Source organism: Schistocerca cancellata, chromosome 5, assembly GCF_023864275.1.
Source record: "Schistocerca cancellata isolate TAMUIC-IGC-003103 chromosome 5, iqSchCanc2.1, whole genome shotgun sequence".
Classification (NCBI taxonomy): domain Eukaryota; kingdom Metazoa; phylum Arthropoda; class Insecta; order Orthoptera; family Acrididae; genus Schistocerca; species Schistocerca cancellata.
Window position 1 is genome coordinate 501,809,822 of NC_064630.1, and position 20,624 is coordinate 501,830,445.

The following is a 20,624-nucleotide window of genomic DNA, read 5'->3' on the forward strand; positions in this document are numbered from 1 at the left end:
AGTGATCACGTACATGATTGCAATATGAGGGAGTGATCTATCAAAACAGGACACTGAGACATCTGATATAACATCACTGGGAATATGTGTTTAAATGTAGAGGTCAGCGATTTTGGGCAACTGTTTTGAGTCGCCCCAGAATGCCACAAACTCTTCCAGTTTCTATAAGTCATGATGTCTTCCACATTTTTGTCAATAAGATATACCCCTTCTGTCTTTTATTTCAACCATCCTGTGTTGTGCTGTGAGAGCGGCATAGTTTACACCATGTGATGTCCAGCTGCAATCGATTTCCTGACAAATTCTTTAAATAAACTGTATTCCACATACCATCTTGCATCTTCTAAATAAGCAATATTCCACACATTTTCTTAATTGTGTAAACAATATTTCATACACAGCAAATGACTCCCCATCAAACAGCCAATCAACTGAGTCTTTTTCCCGCCAATTTCGGATGATGTATGGGTGGAGGAGGGCTAGGGGTTTCTCAAAGGGGAGGGGTAATTTAATTGATTGAGTTAATTAACTAGTTAATCGCATTGGTATCAAAAGTGTACTTGTATCGGCGAGGGGACTTCACAGATTAGTAAGGGATGAGGAAGGATGGAGAGGGGTGGAGGTGATGTGGAAAACTGCTTAGCAGAACAGTAGGTAAAGGACCTGTCAATCAAAAGGATCCAGATGGTCATAGTCCTCTTAGTAGGACAATAGGTTTGCTCCTGGACATATACTTGCCCCTGAATGTAGGCACCCCGCAATGTGTGCCGATACTCCTTTTGCCCCATTACTTGCATAGCCTCGTAGCAATAGGCTGAATTAAGTCTTGCAGGGCTTCTAGATGCGTCAGGTGGTTTTACACTCGGTGACGGTATTCGCTAGTCCCCTCGCCTAACCGTAATGCTCAACTGCACAGCCTTACCTTCTGCTGCTCTTCCACAACATAACATGCAAGCAGATGAAGTGCTATCAACATATTGTATACGGACATGAAGCCCAAAAACTATCCAAGCATTGTCTGACTCTTTCAGATAATGTATAATGCTGCTGATTTATTTATCTCTTACGTTTGTCTATTGTACTCAATAAAATAACCAAAACTCGCTATTTAGAGTGCACTGTACTAATACAAATGAATTATAACCATGATAACATTGCGAAAAAAGTCTTTTCTAAGCAAACAAAGTATCCCAAATTGTCAAGAATCAGCGACTTTGAAATGGTCTGTCTCCATAGACAGTCCTCAGTCACATTGATGCAGCATTACAGGACAGCCACGAAAGTATGCAAACGTAGCAGTAGAGCTATGTAATAACAAAATCTAGTTAACAAGTCATTCAGCGCCGAAATGAAGTTAACACAACTGACAGAAGAGCAGAAAAATAAATGTGTGCAATTCTGCAAGTTTTCACTGAATGTCCCATACACTACCTATTAGTGCACATTAATATGGGATGTGTCCACCCATCCCTTTTATAACGTCTTGAACTCCTCTGGAGACACTTTCAGTGAGATATCCGAACGTCTGTGGAGGAATGGCAACCCATTCTTCCTCAAGATCCGAAACCGAGAAAGTAGTGATGTTGGACGCTGAGGTCTGAAGTGACGTTCTATCTCATCCCAAAGTTGTTGCATTGGGTTTAGGTTGGGACACCGGACAGGCTAGCCCATTTAGCGAACGTTAATGTCAGCAAAACATTTTCTCACAGACGCTGCGTTATGATAGGGTGCATTGTCATGCTGATAGAAACAATCGTTGTCTCCCTCCAAACTCTTCCTCTGTTGTACGCTGTACTCAGTGCTCCAGTTGGTGTTCAAATCCATCCGCATTATAGTTTTCTTAAGCGCAATAAGGAGACCACATCGCAATCACGAAAAACACCACCAAAGGGCGCAACACCATTTCCTCCATACTTCCCTGTTGGCATAGCACATGGTGGCATGTTCAAATCCATCCGCATTATAGTTTTCTTAAGCGCAATAAGGAGACCACATCGCAATCACGAAAAACACCACCAAAGGGCGCAACACCATTTCCTCCATACTTCACTGTTGGCATCGCACATGGTGGCAGGTAACGTTCTCCAGGCAATCGCCAAACCCAAACCATGCCATCGAACTGCCACAGAGTATAGCGTGATTGATCATTCCAAAGCACTTGTTTCCAATCATCCACTGTCCAGTGGCGTTACTCTTTACGGCACCTCAAGCCTCACTTTGCATTGACTACCGAAATGTGTACCTCATGAAAGCTGCAAGACCATTGTATTATTTTTTATCCCTACACACAATCATTGTGCCAACTAGACTGCTAGTGACACTTGGAAACTTAACAGTGATTCTTTCCGCTGATTTCATGGGATTTTTACAACCACCGTTCGCAATGAGCGACGGTCCCCGTCCGTCTTTACATGAGGTCTTGGTTTAGCTGTGGTTATGCATTCACGTTTCCACTTCACGCTCACATGACCAACGGCCGAACTGGCCAGCTTTGGAAGGGTTAAAATATCCCTTGTGGATTTGTTATTTAGGTTACATCCAATGACTAGTCCGCGTTCGATGTCATTAAGCTCTCTTGACCGACCCATTCTGCTGTAATTGCTGGTCTATTGACAGCACAATACTCTCCTTTTATACTAACGGGTCCACTCCTCGTAACATCTAGTGATCAATTCCGCATTACATAGTAGTATCCGGATACACTTTATTAGGTAGTATATCTGCAATGGACAGTGACGCTGAAGTTGACGACTAAATTAGTGCTCTTCAGAAGGAGTGGTTTACGTTCTAGTCCCGCCCATTCCACACTCATCCACCAGGATAGACACACAGTACGACATCGAAGAATCATTCGTTGCAATCATTTACACATTTCGTCCGTTTGCTGCCAAGCACCCGTAGACAGAATGCGCGCGCGAAGCGTCAGCACAATGCAAGGTACTTCGAGCAAAAAGACTGACCTAGTTCCAGCAGAGTGAGCTGGTTGGTGCCCTGAAATAGGTATCCTCGTGCTGATCGCTGGACGATCTCCTTTCCTCACTAATCACGGGCTCGTTCATTACTTAGCCAACCAAGATTCGAACTGAAAACTCTACGTTCGTGAGCTTCTACGGCAAAGCAATTTAGGGAACTCTACCTCACAGATGATTGTCTTGAATCATCAGTAATTTGAAAAACAGTTTTTTTCTCCATTGTGCCCATCTTGAAAAAACGCCTTACCGTTCTCTCCAATAATTAGCACTGCTAAATACGACTCGCGGCATCTCAACCAATAAAAACTTTTGTGTGTTTTATAGCCCTCCCTGTCTCTTGTAGATTTTAAGAATAAAACTTTCACTCGGTAAATTATAAATGTATGTCGGACCGGCATCCGAACCTGTAACCTTGGATTTCGCATACTGCACTACTGAGGCATGATTCACGACCCGCCCCAACAGCTTCTCCCCTCGGTATCAGATTTCACAGCTTCCCTGCATACATTGCAGGACGAACACTCCTGGAAGAAATGATATCACGGAGACACGACTTAGCCATAGCCTACGCACGTTTACAGGAGAGAAGTAGCTTACAGAGATGGGAAGGCGTTAGTCGTGCCGGATAGCTCAATCCGTGAGAACAGTGGCGGCAAAGGCAAGGTCCGTGTGGTGTAAAAGCTAATAAAAATGGCATAAATCATATTATATTTGGGGTTTTCACTAAATATTAAGTACATTAGAAGTGATAGTGAACATTTCAAAGAATTCTTGCGCAATCTTGCACTGTTTATTGGAGGATGTACCGGAGCTATTCGGAAAGTAAGGCCCGTTCGGTCGCGAAATGTAAACCTCTGTTAAACTCAAAAATATTTTATTTGCAACAGTTAGCTACACTTTCCAGCTACTTCTCTATAAAGTCGCGGCTCCGACTTAGACGTTTGTTGTGGCGTTGTACCAACTTCCCAATACCCTCGTCATAAAGGGCAGCCGTCTATGCTGACAGCCCATTTCCTACGCTGGTCTGCAGTTCGTTGTCTATGCCAGAACATTTTTTTCATAGCCAGCGGTTCATGTGAGCGCAGTTGAAACTCAGGGGGAAGCCATTACGGGCTGTGTCGTGAGTGATCAAACACTATATTTTAGGACACTCCTCAGAGACATTCACTGGACTGATGTTTACAGTGCTCATGGCATGAATTAAAAATATAACACTTTTGCTAATAAAGTGCTTACCTTATTTAAACACTGTTTTCCCCCAAAACATACGAAGATTAGAACAAAGTCTACAGAGAAGCCATAGATTACCCAAGAAATAGGGATATCTTGTAAAACAAAAAGAAAACTGTATCTGTCAATCCAAAACAGTTCTGATGTTGATGCTATAGCACATTACAAGAAATACTGCAAACTATTAAAAACTGTAATACGAACATCAAAGCAAATATATTACAAGGAAAAGATAGTCATATCAGAAAGCAAAATAAATACAATAGGGGATATAGTGAAGGAGGAGACTGGTAGAACCAGATATGAAGAGGGCCAAATAGCGTTAAGAGTAAATGATACATTGGTGACAGATGTGTATAGTGTTGCAGAACTTTTTAACAAACATTTTAAAACTGTTACTGAAAACATAGGGTTGTTAGGTTCTGTAGATGCTGCTATGGAATACCTCAGACCAGACATTTCAAATAACTTCCATAATATGAATTTGTCCCTCACTACCCCAGCAGAAATAATGTCCATCATAAAATTTTAAAATCAAAAACATCTAGTGGGTATTATGAAATATCAACAAAGTTAACTAAAGACTGTGGTTCTGAGTTAAGTAACATATTAAGCTATCTGTGTAACAAGTCATTTATCAGTGGAATATTTCCTGAATGGTTGAAATATACTGAAGTTAATCCACTGTTTAAGAAGGAAGATAAAGTAATAGCATCAAATTTCCATCCAATTTCACTTTTGCCAGCATTCTCAAAAATCTATCTACACTTACAGTGAAAATGTGCTTAATTCATTAGACAAAAAATTGCAGGCAACTGGTATATTTTGTAATCTGTCAAAGGCATTTGACTGTGTAAATAACAAAATCCTATTAAGTAAATTATAACATTTTGGTGTAAGAGGAAATGCTGCAAAATGGTTCAAATCTTATAACTCTGGCAGGAAACAAAGGGTATTGTTAGGAAAGAGACATGTATTAAGCTATCAGACATCATCCAACTGGGAACTAATTACATGTGGGGTCCCACAAGGTTTCATCTTAAGGCCCTTACTTTTTCTTGTGTATATCAATGACCTTTCATCAGTTACATTACCAGATGCCAAGTTCGTTTTGTTTGCCGATGATACAAACATCGCAATAAATAGCAAATCAAATGTAGCCTTAGAAAGATCGGCTAATAAAAAATATTTGTGGATATTAATCACTGGTTCCTAGCCAATTCATTGTCACTAAACTTTGAAAAAACTTGTAAGGGGTGTCCCACGAGTATATGCCTAACATACGATGACAAGCAGATAGAAGAAGTGGATAGTGTTAGATTCTTGCGATTACAGCTTGATAATAAATTCAACTGGGAGGAGCACGCCACAGAACTGCTGAAGCGTCTTAACAAATCTCTACTTGCAATGCGAATTGTGTCAGACATATGGGATATAAAAAAGAAAAAACTGGTATAATATGCTTACTTTCATTCCATAATGTCATATGGGTAATTTTTTTGGGGTAATTCATCAAGCCAAGCCAAAGTTTTCCGGGCACAAAAACGTGCAGTAAGAGTTATATGTGGTGTGAACTCAAGAACATCCTGCAGAAGCCTCTTTAGGGGATTCTAATTACTGCTTCCCAATATATTTATTCCTTGTCATTAAAAATACATCACTTTTTGAAACCAACAGCTCAATTCATGGAATCAATACTAGAAATAAGAATAATCTTCACAAGGATTTAAAGTCACTTACATGTGCACAAAAAGGAACACACAATTTCAATAACTTGCCAGCAGCCATAAAAAGCTTAAACTACTTTTACTTCATTGATGAATTTCTCATTAGATCCAACTGATTTTATATATATATATATATATATATATATATATATATATATATATATATATATATATATAATCTAACTTCTGCACCATTTCAGTGCAGTAATGTGTTCATTGTAAATAAGTATTGTAGTTGTTCTATTACATGTTTATTACCTTATAAATAAAAAACTTTTTTATTTTAAATTCAGTGCATTAGTGTTTTAAAATGATTCTTTCATATAGTGTTCATTAAAAAAAATGACGATCATTCCACTTGGGACTTGTGGAAGGTACATTAGCTTATTTGTTTCAGTTTTAAATATTTCTCATGTATTATTGTTTTTCTGACATGTTCTACATCCTGGAGGACCTCCTCACTACGGATCAATTGGAATGAAAATAAATCTAATCTAAACTTACCATCGAAGACACTGCAGAAGTACCTTCATTGTCCTTGCAGATTTCGGCTGAGAATTATCACAAGGAAGGAAATGCATGACAGTTATGCTATGTGGGCTGCGTGACATCAGGAAAAATCTCTCACTATGCTCCCGTACTTGGCGGGAGATACTAATTTCTTGGCACCTTTACGTCCTCAATGTGCGCTTAAAACTGAAAAGAACGACGTGATGCGATCGACGGGCATACTGGAAGACACTGCCCAACACATTTGTGCAAGCTTCATCGAATTTGTTGTCGCTTGTAATTTTGTGATACTGTTTCTTTTAACAATTTCTTTTTGGCAGCTTCGATTATAAGTATTGTATTCGACGATGTAGTTGATATCTATGACATACATAGAAAAGCAAAAGAAACTTGTACACCTGCCTAATATCGTGTAGGGCCCCCGCGAGCACGCAAAAGAGCCGCAGCACGACGTGACATGGACTCGACTAATGTCTGAAGTAGTACTAGAGGGAACTGACACCATGAATGCTTCAGGGCTGTCCATAAATCCGGAAGACTACGACTGAGTCGAGATCTGTTTGAACAGCACGTTGCGAGGCATCCCAGATATTCTCAATAATGCTCATGCCTGGAGAGTCTGGTGGCCAGAGGAAGTGTTTAAACTCAGAAGAGTGTTCCTGGAGCCACTCTGTAACAATTCGGGACGTGTGGTGTGTCGCATTGACCTGCTGAAATTGCCCAAGTCCGTTGAATACACAATGGACATAAATGGATGCTTACGTACGTGTCACCTATCAGAGTCATATCTTGACGTTTCAGGGGTCCCACATCACTCCAACTGCATACACCTCACACCATTACAGAGCCTCCACCGGCTTGAACAGCCCCCTGCTGACATGCGTAATCCATGGATTCATAATGTTGTCTCCATACCCACATACATCCATGCGCTCGATACAATTTTGAAACGAGACTCGTCCGATCAGGCAACAGGTTTTCAATTATCAACAGTCCAATGTCGGTGTTGACGGGCCCAGGTGAAGCGTGAAGCTTTGTGTCGTGCAGTCGGCTCCGAAAGCCCGTATCGACGATGTTTCGTTGAATGGTTCGTACACTTACACTTGTTGATGGCCCAGCACTGAAATCTGCAGCAATTTGCGGAAGGGTTGCACTTCTTGAACAATTCGCTTCAGTCGTCGTTGGTCTCATTCTTGCAGGATCTTTTTCCGACCGCAGATCTGATGTCGGAGATTTGATGTACACTCGTGAATTGGTCGTACGGAAAAATCCCCACTTCATGGTTACCTGGGAGACGCTGTGTCCCATCGCCCGTGCACCCACTATAACACCACATTCAGGCTCACTTCTATCTTGTTAACCTGCCACTGCAGCAGCAGTAACCGATCTAACAACGGCGCCAGACACTTGTCTTATATAGGCGTTGCCGACCGCAGCGCCGTATTCTGCCTGTTTACATATCTGTGTATTTGAATACGCATCCCTGTATCAGTTTCTTTGGCGCTTCAGTGTGTTATTGCCCTGCTGCTAAGCCGTACGGGAGGCAGCTGGTCGAAGCAATTTTCAGTGGCCCTACTTGACCAGCGAGGTGAGGAGAGATAGTGAACTGAAGATCCGGATCAACAAACTGTCCCCTGCCTTATGGAGACTGTTGTTTTGTGTGTTTAGCGGAGGCGTTAATCTCGAAGTCTCCTTGGTATTCTTTAAGAGGAGTATGTGGCGGCACCGATATGTGTGTAGCCTCCTCCTATCTTTCATTTTTATAATCATCTAAACATAAACACACCCACTGTCGTCAGATGTGACACACACACACACACACGCGCGCGCAAGCAAACAAGTCACTTGATTCACCAAACCAAGAGAAAGCTTGGTGTAATGGGACAACACACAAAAACTCATGGAAAACAGGAAAGCCCACAAAAACCCATGGAAATTCACAATGAACTCGTTAATAATGGTGGACACATATAACAATTTTGTAGTCTCGATATGAGCTATTGTCGTTTAGTAGGCGAAGGCATCGATTGCTTCCAAATGTATCGGTCTTTTAATTTTTTCTACATTTTTCCCTTATCGGTTGACTCAGTTTAAGAAACATATTTTCATAAGTCAGCGTGAAAGCTTTAATAGGTTTTGCGATGAAAATCTCACATGTATTGCAGGAACTTTTTCGTGGCAGTAGTCCGCCTCCGCGCTACTTGCGAAAGGTATTGATAATGGACAGCATCTCCATCGATTACAGTGACGTGAAACACTACTCCTTAGTGTGCCTCAGAGCAGCACTTGGCCATATCGCCATAGGCCGTCTTCTGCAATTACAGGTTTCTGGTAGCGAAAATTGATGTGACGATACAGAAACACTTCTCCGACATTTTTTCCACTGGACAGATAATGACACGTTGTTTAAAGAATTATATGAACCATACATACGATATGAGAGAGAGAGGGAGAAGGGAGACCGCATGCAATCGTGGGACTTACATTAGAATGTAACTTCTGTACCACATTAAATCGAACTCTTCATGTACTCGTATTTGAGGCTGAATTAATAATAGAAAGAATCGTAGACATGGCAGAAATGCACTGCCTAACAAAAACTGTGAACCACCCAGAAGAGGAGGACGAAACGAAATGAAACTTCAAGGGTGAGCGGGTATGTGATGTTACTTCAGTGATTACGAAATCTACCCAAATTTACAAAGAAATTGACAGTATGAGCCTACATCGCTACGACGTTGTGCTCCCTATTGGCTGCATGCAAACACTGATTCTGTTGGGAAAGGTATCATAAAGCCGTTGCATCGCCTCTCTCTCTCTCATTCCCAAACAGTCCAGAAACTGGCCACTGTCACGTTATAATGCTCCTCAAATCTGCGTATTGTAGGATTCGACATGACGGCCAAATGGAGGCCCACAGTCAGGCCCATTTGAAGCTCTGACAAGTGTTGTAACGCTGCCTCGCTCTAGGACGTGACAACTCCGCTATCTTCACAGTGATCACTCAACATCTGACGCTGTTCACGACCCTTGCATACCCTACCAGGTCTCATGACATCACTTAACACGAGCGACAACATTGCACTCTGGTGGCCATTCTACGTATCACAGAGGACTGCAACTCTAATCATTTACATATCACCGATGGAGTGTATATGTACGAAGTTACATTGAAATCCGGTCAGATCTCCTGTGTGCTTCACTTTTAATGTCAGGCAGTGTATAAATCACAATGCTCCGAAACTGTGCGTTGGGCTCAGTAGATTGCCAAAAAACGAAATGAAAATGCAATTAAATATTGGATAAGGGCTTCATAACAGAGTATAAATTTTAATGATACCGGCGATACATTTCACCAGATGTGCTCTGAATACACAGTTGAATTTAGGTTGAGATCAATATTCGGTTAACAATTCAAACTGTTATGTCCGTTTGCTGCTTTCCTAACGGCAAGCTTTTACAAGCGTCCGGTGTGAACGAGAAATATGTAAGCAATTGAAATTCATTGTTCATGTAATAATTTTATCGAAAGAGGAACTAAATATCTTTTGATTATTAAACGTGCAGAAAGACTGAATCATACTAAAGTGACAGGTTACGAGTAGAGAAAAAGGTTTTTAACCAATGTTAACATAATGCATTCAGTTAAATTCGTTTTCAAATTATGTGATTCAACATGTCGATTTATCACTAGAATTAAGAGCCCGGCTGTAGATGAGCTATAATTGTAAGTATACAGATTCGCAAGATGAATTTATTGAAACTTTAGGTTATATACTTGTGATTGTTACGAAAATTGGTAGATGACTCTGCCTGTTAACACCATATATTAACAACATTTAGGTTTAGTTCCTTCATTTTCATTGAGGAGCATTGTGGTTTGGTGTGCTAAAAGAAATCAGTTATGGTCCGTAACTACAAGTCTTAAGAGTCTTTCTTAACTGATAAATGGTTGTCAGTTACTTGTGAACAACATCTAAAGATAGAATTCATTTCTTTACTTTTTATATTCAGTTGACACATGACTGTAGCGTTTGCCATTTTGCGTCTCAATCGTATGTCCATCATATTACTGACTCAGTTAGCTACTTATACGTTTCGTACATCATATTCATGATAAGCGTTAACACTCAGTTGAACAAGAAGATAGCACAGACAGTTAAAAAAATATCTTTATGGCTATATGATGACCATTTACAGACTTGTAATCGACACTTATTTCTAGTCAATCCTTTCTTTGTCATATACAGGTAATTATTATGGAGAAACCATTTTAATATACTCGTACATTTGAAAACATTTTCTCTGTCTGCCAGACATTTTATGTCCATTGGCAAATTGACAGAGTTTTATACCTGTGTTTTCACCCCTTTTTGTGGCAAAATTAGATTCACTGTGCGGCAGTGCAGATTAATTTTCATTTATAGTATTTTATTTGTGAATATCTCCATTCGTCTGAAACTGAATTGACTATAGACAGTAAATTTCATCAGTTTCGTGTACAAAAATATTTTTTATACGTAGGCCTATATCTTTCATTCCCTGCTTAAGAGAGTTTAGCGGGATTTTGTAGACCTTCGAAAGATCTCACTAGGATGAGGTGGGGGGCGGATTGGGTTTCCATCTGGGAATACTTAGGATCGGATTTCCAGATCCGAAATTGGCTTGAAAATCAAGGCAAACCTCCCGAAACCTTTGATCGAAATCGAGGGTTGGATCTATTTTTAACTTGTTTCTGGAAAAATCTTATCCATTATCCCAGAGGAAGCCTAAAAATATGTGAACCCTGCACACAGTTGTAATTAGTTTTTGTACAATTGATACTTTGTGGATCACTGAGGAGGTACCCCAGCAAGATTATCGTGCAGTACATGAGTGAATGAAACTATCCTATATTTGTTAACTTAATGTTTTCAGTATCTTCAACGTTGGCAGTTATTCTTATGATAAAATTAGCTGAGCAGTATATATTGTATCGTATTTTCAGTTTAACTTTTCATCAATACACACACCTAAGAAGTTGGAAAATCCCCTTTTTATTATATTTTGCTCGACTATGAAGCATTTTCTGCAGTAAGCAATCCAGCTCAGGTGCTCAAAAGGAGTTAATAACTTTAACAATGGTATCGTTTAGTATTTTACCTGTTGATGCTTCTTTGCTAGGCTTAGCAATAATATTTGTACCATCTAAAAATGGAAAGGTACATCACTAACAAAGAGTGACTGTCCCATGATATAATCATGCAGAACGACCATCCACACGACTACTGTGCATCCCTGCCAACTTAAAACTTTGCACCGAACTGGAAGCGAACTGGGTTCGTAAGTTTCTTCTGGCAAGCAGTCTTACTTTACCAGAATACTTCATTTCGACACAAAACTCAGCTGAGAAAAGAAAGTTTTGTCATCGAAGGATAGTTTTTCGAATAACGGTCGATCTTAAGTTTTTTTTAAATCATTAGGTCGTTTCCATCTCTGGAAATACCTATCGATATGAAAATAAAAATTGCTAATCGCTCCATCATTCTGATTCCGAACTAAACAGAAACTATCCCCATAGCTGCTTGGCAGAGCGGGTTCTCATTGTCGGATCACAGGACCTTCAGTATGAACACATTTAGTAAAGAAGGGTTTTTCTCAAAATCAAGAAGACGCCTATGCTGGCTGTAGCCCTGTACGCCAAGTAGTTAACTTTTTAATTTATATAAACAATAATTATGAACTGGTAAATTTTTTAACACTTGGAACACATTCGTAATTAGTTGCCACCGTGCCATCGTGACTTACCTGTCACAAGATTTGTAGCCAAGTTAAACTTGTACTTCCGCAATTGACACATTCTCGTACATATGGACCACAAGTCTCAAAATAACTCGTTCAGCAGGAATGTTATCGGAAATTGTCCAATAAAGTGATGTGTTACTGTAGTTCTGAATGATTACCAAGTGAGAGGAGGTGGAACTTAAAACGCCCAGCCAACAGACGGTTAACCATCAACAATATCAAGTGCATTTACTCTTTAAAAAAACTAAACTCCGCCCCAACAGGCCATTAAGGCCCAACGGCACCGACCGGCCGCCGTGTCGTCCTCAGTCCACACGCGTTACTGGATAAGGAGCGGCATGTGGTCAGCACACTGCTCTCCCAGCCGTATGTCAGTTTACGAGACCGGAGCCGATACTTCTCAACCAATTAGCTGCTCAGTTTGCCTCACTAGGGCTGAGTGCACCCCGCTTGCCAACAACGCTTGGCAGACCGGATGGTCACCATCCAAGTGCTAGCCCAGCGCGACAGCGCTTAACTTCGGTGATCTGACGGGAATCGTCGTTACCACTGCGACTAGGCCGTTGGCGCCATTGATCTTTGAGACGCTGAAATGGAATTCGTCGTTTAACCCAGAGTAATGCCGCACCCTTTGGTAATAAGGAACTGTATGCCTTAGGGAGCAAATTCCAGTGATGGATCTCTCTCGTCCCAGAGGACTGGTACCAGCTACCAGAAGGTCGACGCCACTGTACTGGTACAAGTTTGGGACCGCGGATGCAGAGACGTGTTGTCCAAGTAATACGTTATGTGGTGGTGTGGAAGTTAGAAGCATGTAGACGTCGAACTGGGAAGACACCTTCCTCCTTTTTCTGGTACCTTGATCATGTGTCTGCATCCTTCGTAACCCCACGCTTACTCGTGGATCGGAGCTCTGCGGAGACCTGGCTGCTTATTGGTAGGTACAAAATGCGCACACGATGCGGCTAGCTGCGTTAGAAAAATAGGTTAGAGAACATCAGTTACTTTAATCTGGAAAGTATGCGTTACGGTAGTCCAGCAAGGAGCTGAACTACCATTTGAAATGAACTTGTATCTATTTGAAAGAGTAGTGGCTTCAGAAAGCAACACACTTCCCCAAATACAATTGTTCATGGTACCAAAGCAGAAAGACTAAATGTCCAGCATGCATCTTTCCACACACCTTTTTATCACCACTACTAAGGCAGCATAAAATTATGTTCCTTGCTGAAACCACTGAAAAACGAAAGGTCCCGCACACAATAACCTGTTTATTTGCAACGCCAGACTTAAGCATTTGTTGTACAGAACAACTTTCCAAAGCGGTTTAAAGCCATTACAAATTTCGACTAGAGTTCTTATTTCCTTGACGTACTAATTGCAGCTATTCGGCCATCACTGAACGGATACCATCGTCAGGGCAAAACAGACATGAAGCGTTAAAAGAAAGTCGTCAGAGCACACGTACATTTCTTTCGTTTCCCTTCTCCCATTACTGCAGTTACAAAATTATTAAAAACGTGTACACTGTGTTGCGTCTAAACTGATGGTTCCATTCCCGTACCGGGGGCGGACTTTTTTTAAACTCCCGTACCCAAAGGACGTCCTCGCAGGTATAGTGCGCATCTACTAAACAATTTTCGGTAGAATAAATGCACTAATATTCTAGAACATTCAGAACTCTAAACCTAAGCACCACCTAGTTACACACTGAAGGAGTGAGGAGAAGAAAATGCTAACCCTCAATTTTAATAATGATTGGAGTGATCATGTTACACAGGGTGTACCATTTATCTTGACGACCCTAAATAACTGTTTGTCCACATCCAAATTAAAAATGTTTCGAGCAAGTGTTCTTTAGCCGTCAGGAGAACATCAATCAGCTATATTGCTTTCGTTGTAGCTTTGTTTTTTACGAAGATATGAACAGCAGTATGACTTTTTTAAATGGCACCCTGTATTTTTTATTCGGTAATTCATTTCCTTTCCTAAAGACCTATTCAAAAATGTATCACAGATACCATTCACAGAAAAACAACGTTATTAATTACATAACACAACACAACACAACATTGACCTTGACGCTCCCAGCGCTTAGTGCAGGTACTGGGTGTAATAGAACACATCCACGTGCTGACGTTGACAGATGACAAATGTGACCATAAGTAGAATGCACACCCGTCATTCCGTCAGCCATCGTCAGTTAAAGAGTTGTGTGAGTAGAATGTACACCAACGAATAGAAGGAAGAAATGCTAATCATCTATGGGGAATGTAAGTTAGCAGAACAGTAATTACAATATTGTTTTCTTATGTACTGGTACATTTAGCACAGTAGTTTAGTCCTTTTAAATACTGTTGTATTGAGTAGGCATACAGTAAAGGCTGTCCTTCCTACAAACTGCATCGACATAACGTTTACTTTATTGTTGTTGTTGTTGAAGGTAGGCGAAATGCTACGCAGGTAGCGGAACTGTACAGAGAGCGATATCCTAACAAGAACCCACCTTTCCAACAGATGTTTTCTCGTGTTGTTGGCGACGCTTCAGGAAACGGGAAGTTTCAACCCACGACAACGCAGTCGTTGTAGCACTCGCACAGACGAAGCTACCAAAGTTACTGTTCTCACTTCCGTTGCCATGAATCCACATGTGAGCACATGACAGCTTGAACACGGGATTGGCATTCGTAAAACCAGTGTACATCGTATTCTTGCAAGTCACCGGTCCCAACCTTACCATATACACCTATATCAAGAATTGCATGGGAATGATTTCCAGAATCAAGTACAGTTCTGTCAGCGGGCACAGCAGCAAATCGTCGCCAACCCGAACTTCTTCTGCAATGTTCTTTTTACCAATGAATGTTCCTTCTCAAACAAGGGACAGGTAAATACAAGGAACATGCATTATTGGTCCAGCGACAACGCACGACGGCTTAGACAGGTGGAACATCAGCGTCAATGGAGAGTTAACGTCTGGTGTGGGATGCTTGGTACTACAATTGTTGGCTCTTATTTAATCAATGGTAGTCTAAACGGCACAGAGTATGCCAAGTTCCTCAGACGAATTCTTCCTCCTCTTCTGGATAAAGTGCCGCTAAGAACCAGAATGCTTATATGGTACCAACACGATGGATGTCCAGCACATAATGCCTTGCGTGCACGGCGTGTTCTGAACCGCAGGTGTCCTGGCAGATGGATTGGTCGTGGAGGAACAGTTATTTGGCCTGCTATGTCTCCTGATTTAAACCCTTGGGGATGCATTAAAGACGTTGTCTATCACGATATTCCAGCAACTCCAGAGGACATGCAGGAATGTATCGTGCGTGCTTGTAAGTCTCTTCATCAGGCAAAACTGGAAGCAGTAAATAATTATTTCATTCAATGAGTGCACCAGTCTATCGGTGTCTAAGGTCACCACTTTGAGCACCTTCGAATGTTCTGCTCCTTGGAAATGGTACAGGAGAGTGAAAGTCATGGTACAGGACAGTCAAAGTCAATTTTGTGTTATGTTTTTACTTGGTTTTCATTTGTTTTCTGACAACTCCAGCAAGTGGACGAGTTTGTGATCCCGGGCTCAAAGTCAGTGTTGTGTTATGTAATTAATAACGTTGTGTTTCTGTGAATGGTACACTGTGATACATTTTTGAATAGGTCTTTAGGAGAGGAAATGAATTGCCGAATAAAGCATACAGGATGCCATTTAAAAAAAGGCATACCGCTGTTCATATCTTTGTAAATAGCAAAGCTAGAACGAAGGCAATCATGCTCGCTGATGTCCCCCTGACGACTAAAGAATATTTGCTTGAAACATTTTATAATTTGCATCTGCACAAACAGTTATTTACGGTGGTCAAGACAAATGGGACAGCCTGTATAATATGTTTTCGGATGAAACCACGTGATGGTAACAAGTATTCCAATGCGTGCAGCTAGAAAATGCCATCACCTATACAAACTTTTATGTCTTATTGTATTTACGTTCTTCTCTTTCAATTTAACCCAACATACAGTAGTGGAATTCAGTATGAGGCGTGGATATTTGGAAGAAAATCAACGTTTTCGGTTACAATAATTGTGCACAATGTATATGCAATAGTATGTAATCTAGTATACCGACAAACGTAGTCAAATGGTATCGATATCAGTGGTACAGCATATAACAGGACATTAACTTTTCAGCTTGTAAAGGTTGAAACGCGGTACAAGGGCAGTCGGCTCCGTGCAGTGTTAGTGTGTACGTACGTGTCTTTACTGCAGAGAGGAAACAAAAACCATTAGTGACAGTGAATGTTGTGTACGTAAACCACCATTGTGACAATGCCACGCGGAAAACAGTTATCATTTGATGAAAAGCAAAAAATCGATACTTACAAGGAAATGGGACTCTCTAATTGTCAAGTGATTGATAATTGTCAGTGATTGATAATTTCGATGGACTCGGTGCACGATGTGGACAGAACGGAAAATATGGGCAAAGCAGAAAATTATCTGAAGCAGAGAAAGCAAAGCAAAGGCCACAAACCGTCACTATTCCCAACTTGTTACTGATTCATAGTTGCCAGTAACTGCCAGACGTGTATGACAAATTTTTTTCACATGACATATTTCTTAGATTCATGAAATAACAGCAGAAACCCACATTAACACCCAAACATAAACAGGCTACACTGAAGTTTGATGAAGAACGTATGTCAAGGACTTCCAAGTGGGATAAAGTGATCTTCGGTGATGAGAAGAAGTTTCATGTAGACGGGCAGGATAGATTTCAGTATTACTGGCATGATCTGAGAACAGAGGAGCATGTAAGAATGACGAGAAATTTTGACGGTGGAAGCGTTATGATATGGGCAGCCTTCTGCGCTGAAGGTAAATCACGAATTGCTTGACTGAACGCTAGGATGAACTGTGTGTGCTGGAAACGGAATTGATTAGAATTTATGAAGAACTACGAGACGAAAGTCTAATGTTTCTAACATAAACCGCATCTCGGTATGGTTCTACTAGAACCAAAAAGTGGTTTGAAGATAAAGATACCGATGTCTTGCTCTGGCCTGCACGTAGCCCGATTGTCAACCTCTTCGAAAATCTTCGTGGAATACTTGCAAGGGCCGTATGTGATCTGAAAAGAGAGATACGAGAAGACTGAGCGACAGTTTCACTGCAAGAACTACAAACACTAACAAAATCAATGCCGAAGAGGATTTTTGAGCTAATAACGAAGAGCGGAAGTTGGACAAAGTACTAACAATGGAATAACACAACTGGACAGTGAGTCTTTATACTGATTTCCCCTACTATATAACATTTACTACCTTATGCAGACCTCGGAATCGTTTGTCCCCCGTTGCGTCAGCCGGTTTTCTTACTGCAAGAATTTCCAGTAGGCAACGTATTAACAGCGGCTACTTTCGTCTCCATACTTTGGTCTATTGTGGTGCACCCTTTTTTTCATAACGTGCACTCAGTATAGCTCTTTAAATCACTTAAACACACATAAGCAAATAAATCATTAATATGTGGCACTAAATTTTTATTGTCTTTCATAATGAAGTTGCATGCAAATAGAACTGAGAGTGGACTCCAACCAATTTCCATGCTACAAACTAATTGTACGATTCTACGGCTGTTTCAATAGTAACGCTATTTAACGAAGATAATGTGCTAAAAATCCAAAAGTCACAGAAATATGCTCCCAATTGCATGTTCATTTCACAAGAAAACAATTAGTTATTATTAACGAGTGACAGAGATTAATCGCTTTGAATGTTTCTTTATATGTTTATTTGCTAAATACTGTAAGCAATAACCCACTGCAACGCTTCTACGACATTTCTGACAATGTTCGCTTGTGTTTTGTCTGTTGGCAGGCTACGCTGCCTGTTGCGGCAGTTGCAGAGGGGGGAGATTTCCGCGGAAATCTTGCAGAAGAACCTCCATTATGCGGCACGCGTCCTCGAAGCGGTATTCATCGATGAAACCAAGTAAGTACTCTAATTACGTTGCTTCACGGCACCTGCCACTACCACTTTGGTATGTTAAGCACACATCTGTGTCTCTATGTGTCTGTATAGTTGTGTCTAAAACTGATGCAGTTTTTCCCCCCTTATTCGACTTAACGCTTTTTATATGTGCAACCTGATACAGTAAACCAACATACTGCAGTGACGCTTTTGTTAACTGTTATCGTAAATACACACAGATTAGTTACGTATGAATGGATTCCTCTGTATCTTCATACAGTTACGTGCAGCTTAGTCAGAACAGGTTCAGATGAAGCAAAAACGGGCATCTAGCGCGAATCCTAAAGAAAATGGGCATACTTCGTCTTTATTACGACAGACTGCAGGTGAAAATTATGATCCACCGTGCGAAAAGGAACTATTTAATGTGGATTCATTTGTAATGCTACCTTATATCCGCACCTGGGTGGGTTTTATAAACGTTTAGAATTCAAAGTAAAATGTATGCGAAATAAGCCCACATCACATTGACGATAGCAAGAGATAAAAATAATCAATTAGAGAATCGTAGGCTTGGAAATTAATTGATGCAATTAAAAGTTCTCCTGCTTCGTCGAAGTGTCTGCAGATTAATTAATACATGTGAAATTATATGTTAGTTTCATCAGGCAGAGAAGCTGTTGTTGGAGAGTGGTAAAGTTTGGTGACACAGGTCCTTCATAATGTTAAGTTTCAGTGGCAATAAATGGTTTGCGTGATAGTAATAGTGATGATCGGACTTCCTAAAGAACATTAGATACCAGGCTCAAATTATGAAAGCGACCGTTGCGTCACCAAACCAACCACTTCCAATTTATTTATCTGGCTGAGACATAGATATAAACTTTATATACTATTAGCAGAAGGATTTAACGATATTATTAATAAATTAAGACATAGTTAAGCTTAATTACTCTTATTATTCACACCAAATTACCTATAATAAAAGACACAGGACCTTACAGTCTTACGGATTGAGTACAATACGCAGTAAGAAGAAGACTAGTCGTATTTGGTTTTTTGCAAAAACATAGGGTGAACTGAAATTGGTAACAGATAACATTTGATTTCAAAGATATAACTTCTGTTTTAAGCTTAATGATTCGATCACTGACATAGCGAAACTTCGACTGTCATGAAAGAAATTGTGATTAAAATACCGCTGTTCGTAAAAAATGAAATCGAGATTTTTTTATTTTTTTCATACTAAAAATTTCTGTTTCTTCTAAAAAATTCATTAGGTTTCCCTTTGGAGCCTAGTGGTGTGTTCATAAGTTATAGTCGGGACTGGTCGTGGTTGTGATTCCACGTGTTCGGGTGTACTTTCTATATCTAGCGGAAAACCTTCTTCCAGTTTGACCTATTGTCCGCCGCTCGTGGTCTCGCGGTAGCGTTCTCGCTTCCGGAGCACGGGGTCCCGGGTTCGATTCCCGGCGGGGTCAGGGATTTTCACCTGCCTCGAGATGACTAGGTGTTTGTGTTGTCCTCATCATTTCATCATCATCTAGAAAAGTGGCGAAATTGGACTGAGCAAAGATTGGGTAATTGTACCGGCGCTGATAACCACGCAGTTGAGCGCCCCACAAACCAAACCTCATCATCTCAGTTTGACCTATGTATTGTATTTCGAAATCTGTATTCGGTATATACCAGAGCTTTTAAGTTTTCGATCTTGTTTGCTCTTACGTAACACCTTAAGCGCCTGTCAGCTGTCCGGGAAGGAATTTTACACCATTTAACAGTTTTATCTGAATAAGTACCTTTGTATGTCATCCACATGTACTTCATTTTCTTTACTTTTTTCTGTTTCGCTTCAAACTATGTTTTAATTTTGTTTTGAAGAATATCCATTTATTTCTGTCTTTTGCCTTCACTAAGCAGAAGTTTAAGCGTTCTTTGAGTCATGGAAATGAGTATTTATACTACTATACTTGTATTTTTTTTATCACACAGTACGTGTAAATCTAAGGTATACATGAATTAAGAATATTTAGAAAGTAAATATATACAGACGCTACACTTGTCATTTTTGTCACCAACTGTTTCTATCAAAACATAATATTTTTGCAATTTCCGCTAAGAATGTATTGAATAGATCAGTTGACAGACAGCATCTTTGTCTCACGATTCACTTGCTTTCGTAACTTCTATCTGTGCCCTGGTTCTTAGCCTACTTCCTTGAAAAACGCTTTCTTGTCTCTCAGTCAATAATTTGACTCTTTGCAAATGGTTCTTCCACCTCAACACATACATCCCCCCCCCCCCCCACTCTCTAATAATGACGTCTCCAAAATCACCAATAACTGCTTTTATAGACTACACCATGTGATCAAAAGTGTCCGGAAACCCCAAAAACATACAATTTTCATATTAACTGCATTTTGCTACCATCTACTACC

General features: G+C 40.4%; 1 protein-coding gene across 1 annotated transcript in view; it reads left to right on the top strand.

The window, feature by feature from the left end:
• The window catches only part of LOC126188632 (dual specificity calcium/calmodulin-dependent 3',5'-cyclic nucleotide phosphodiesterase 1-like), a 590,211-nt gene that overhangs the window by 280,759 nt on the left and 288,828 nt on the right, over positions 1-20,624 (top strand). The window contains exon 4 of the mRNA XM_049930233.1: positions 18,094-18,207. Coding sequence (XP_049786190.1) covers positions 18,094-18,207 — 114 coding nt within the window. The remainder of the gene's footprint in view (positions 1-18,093; positions 18,208-20,624) is intronic.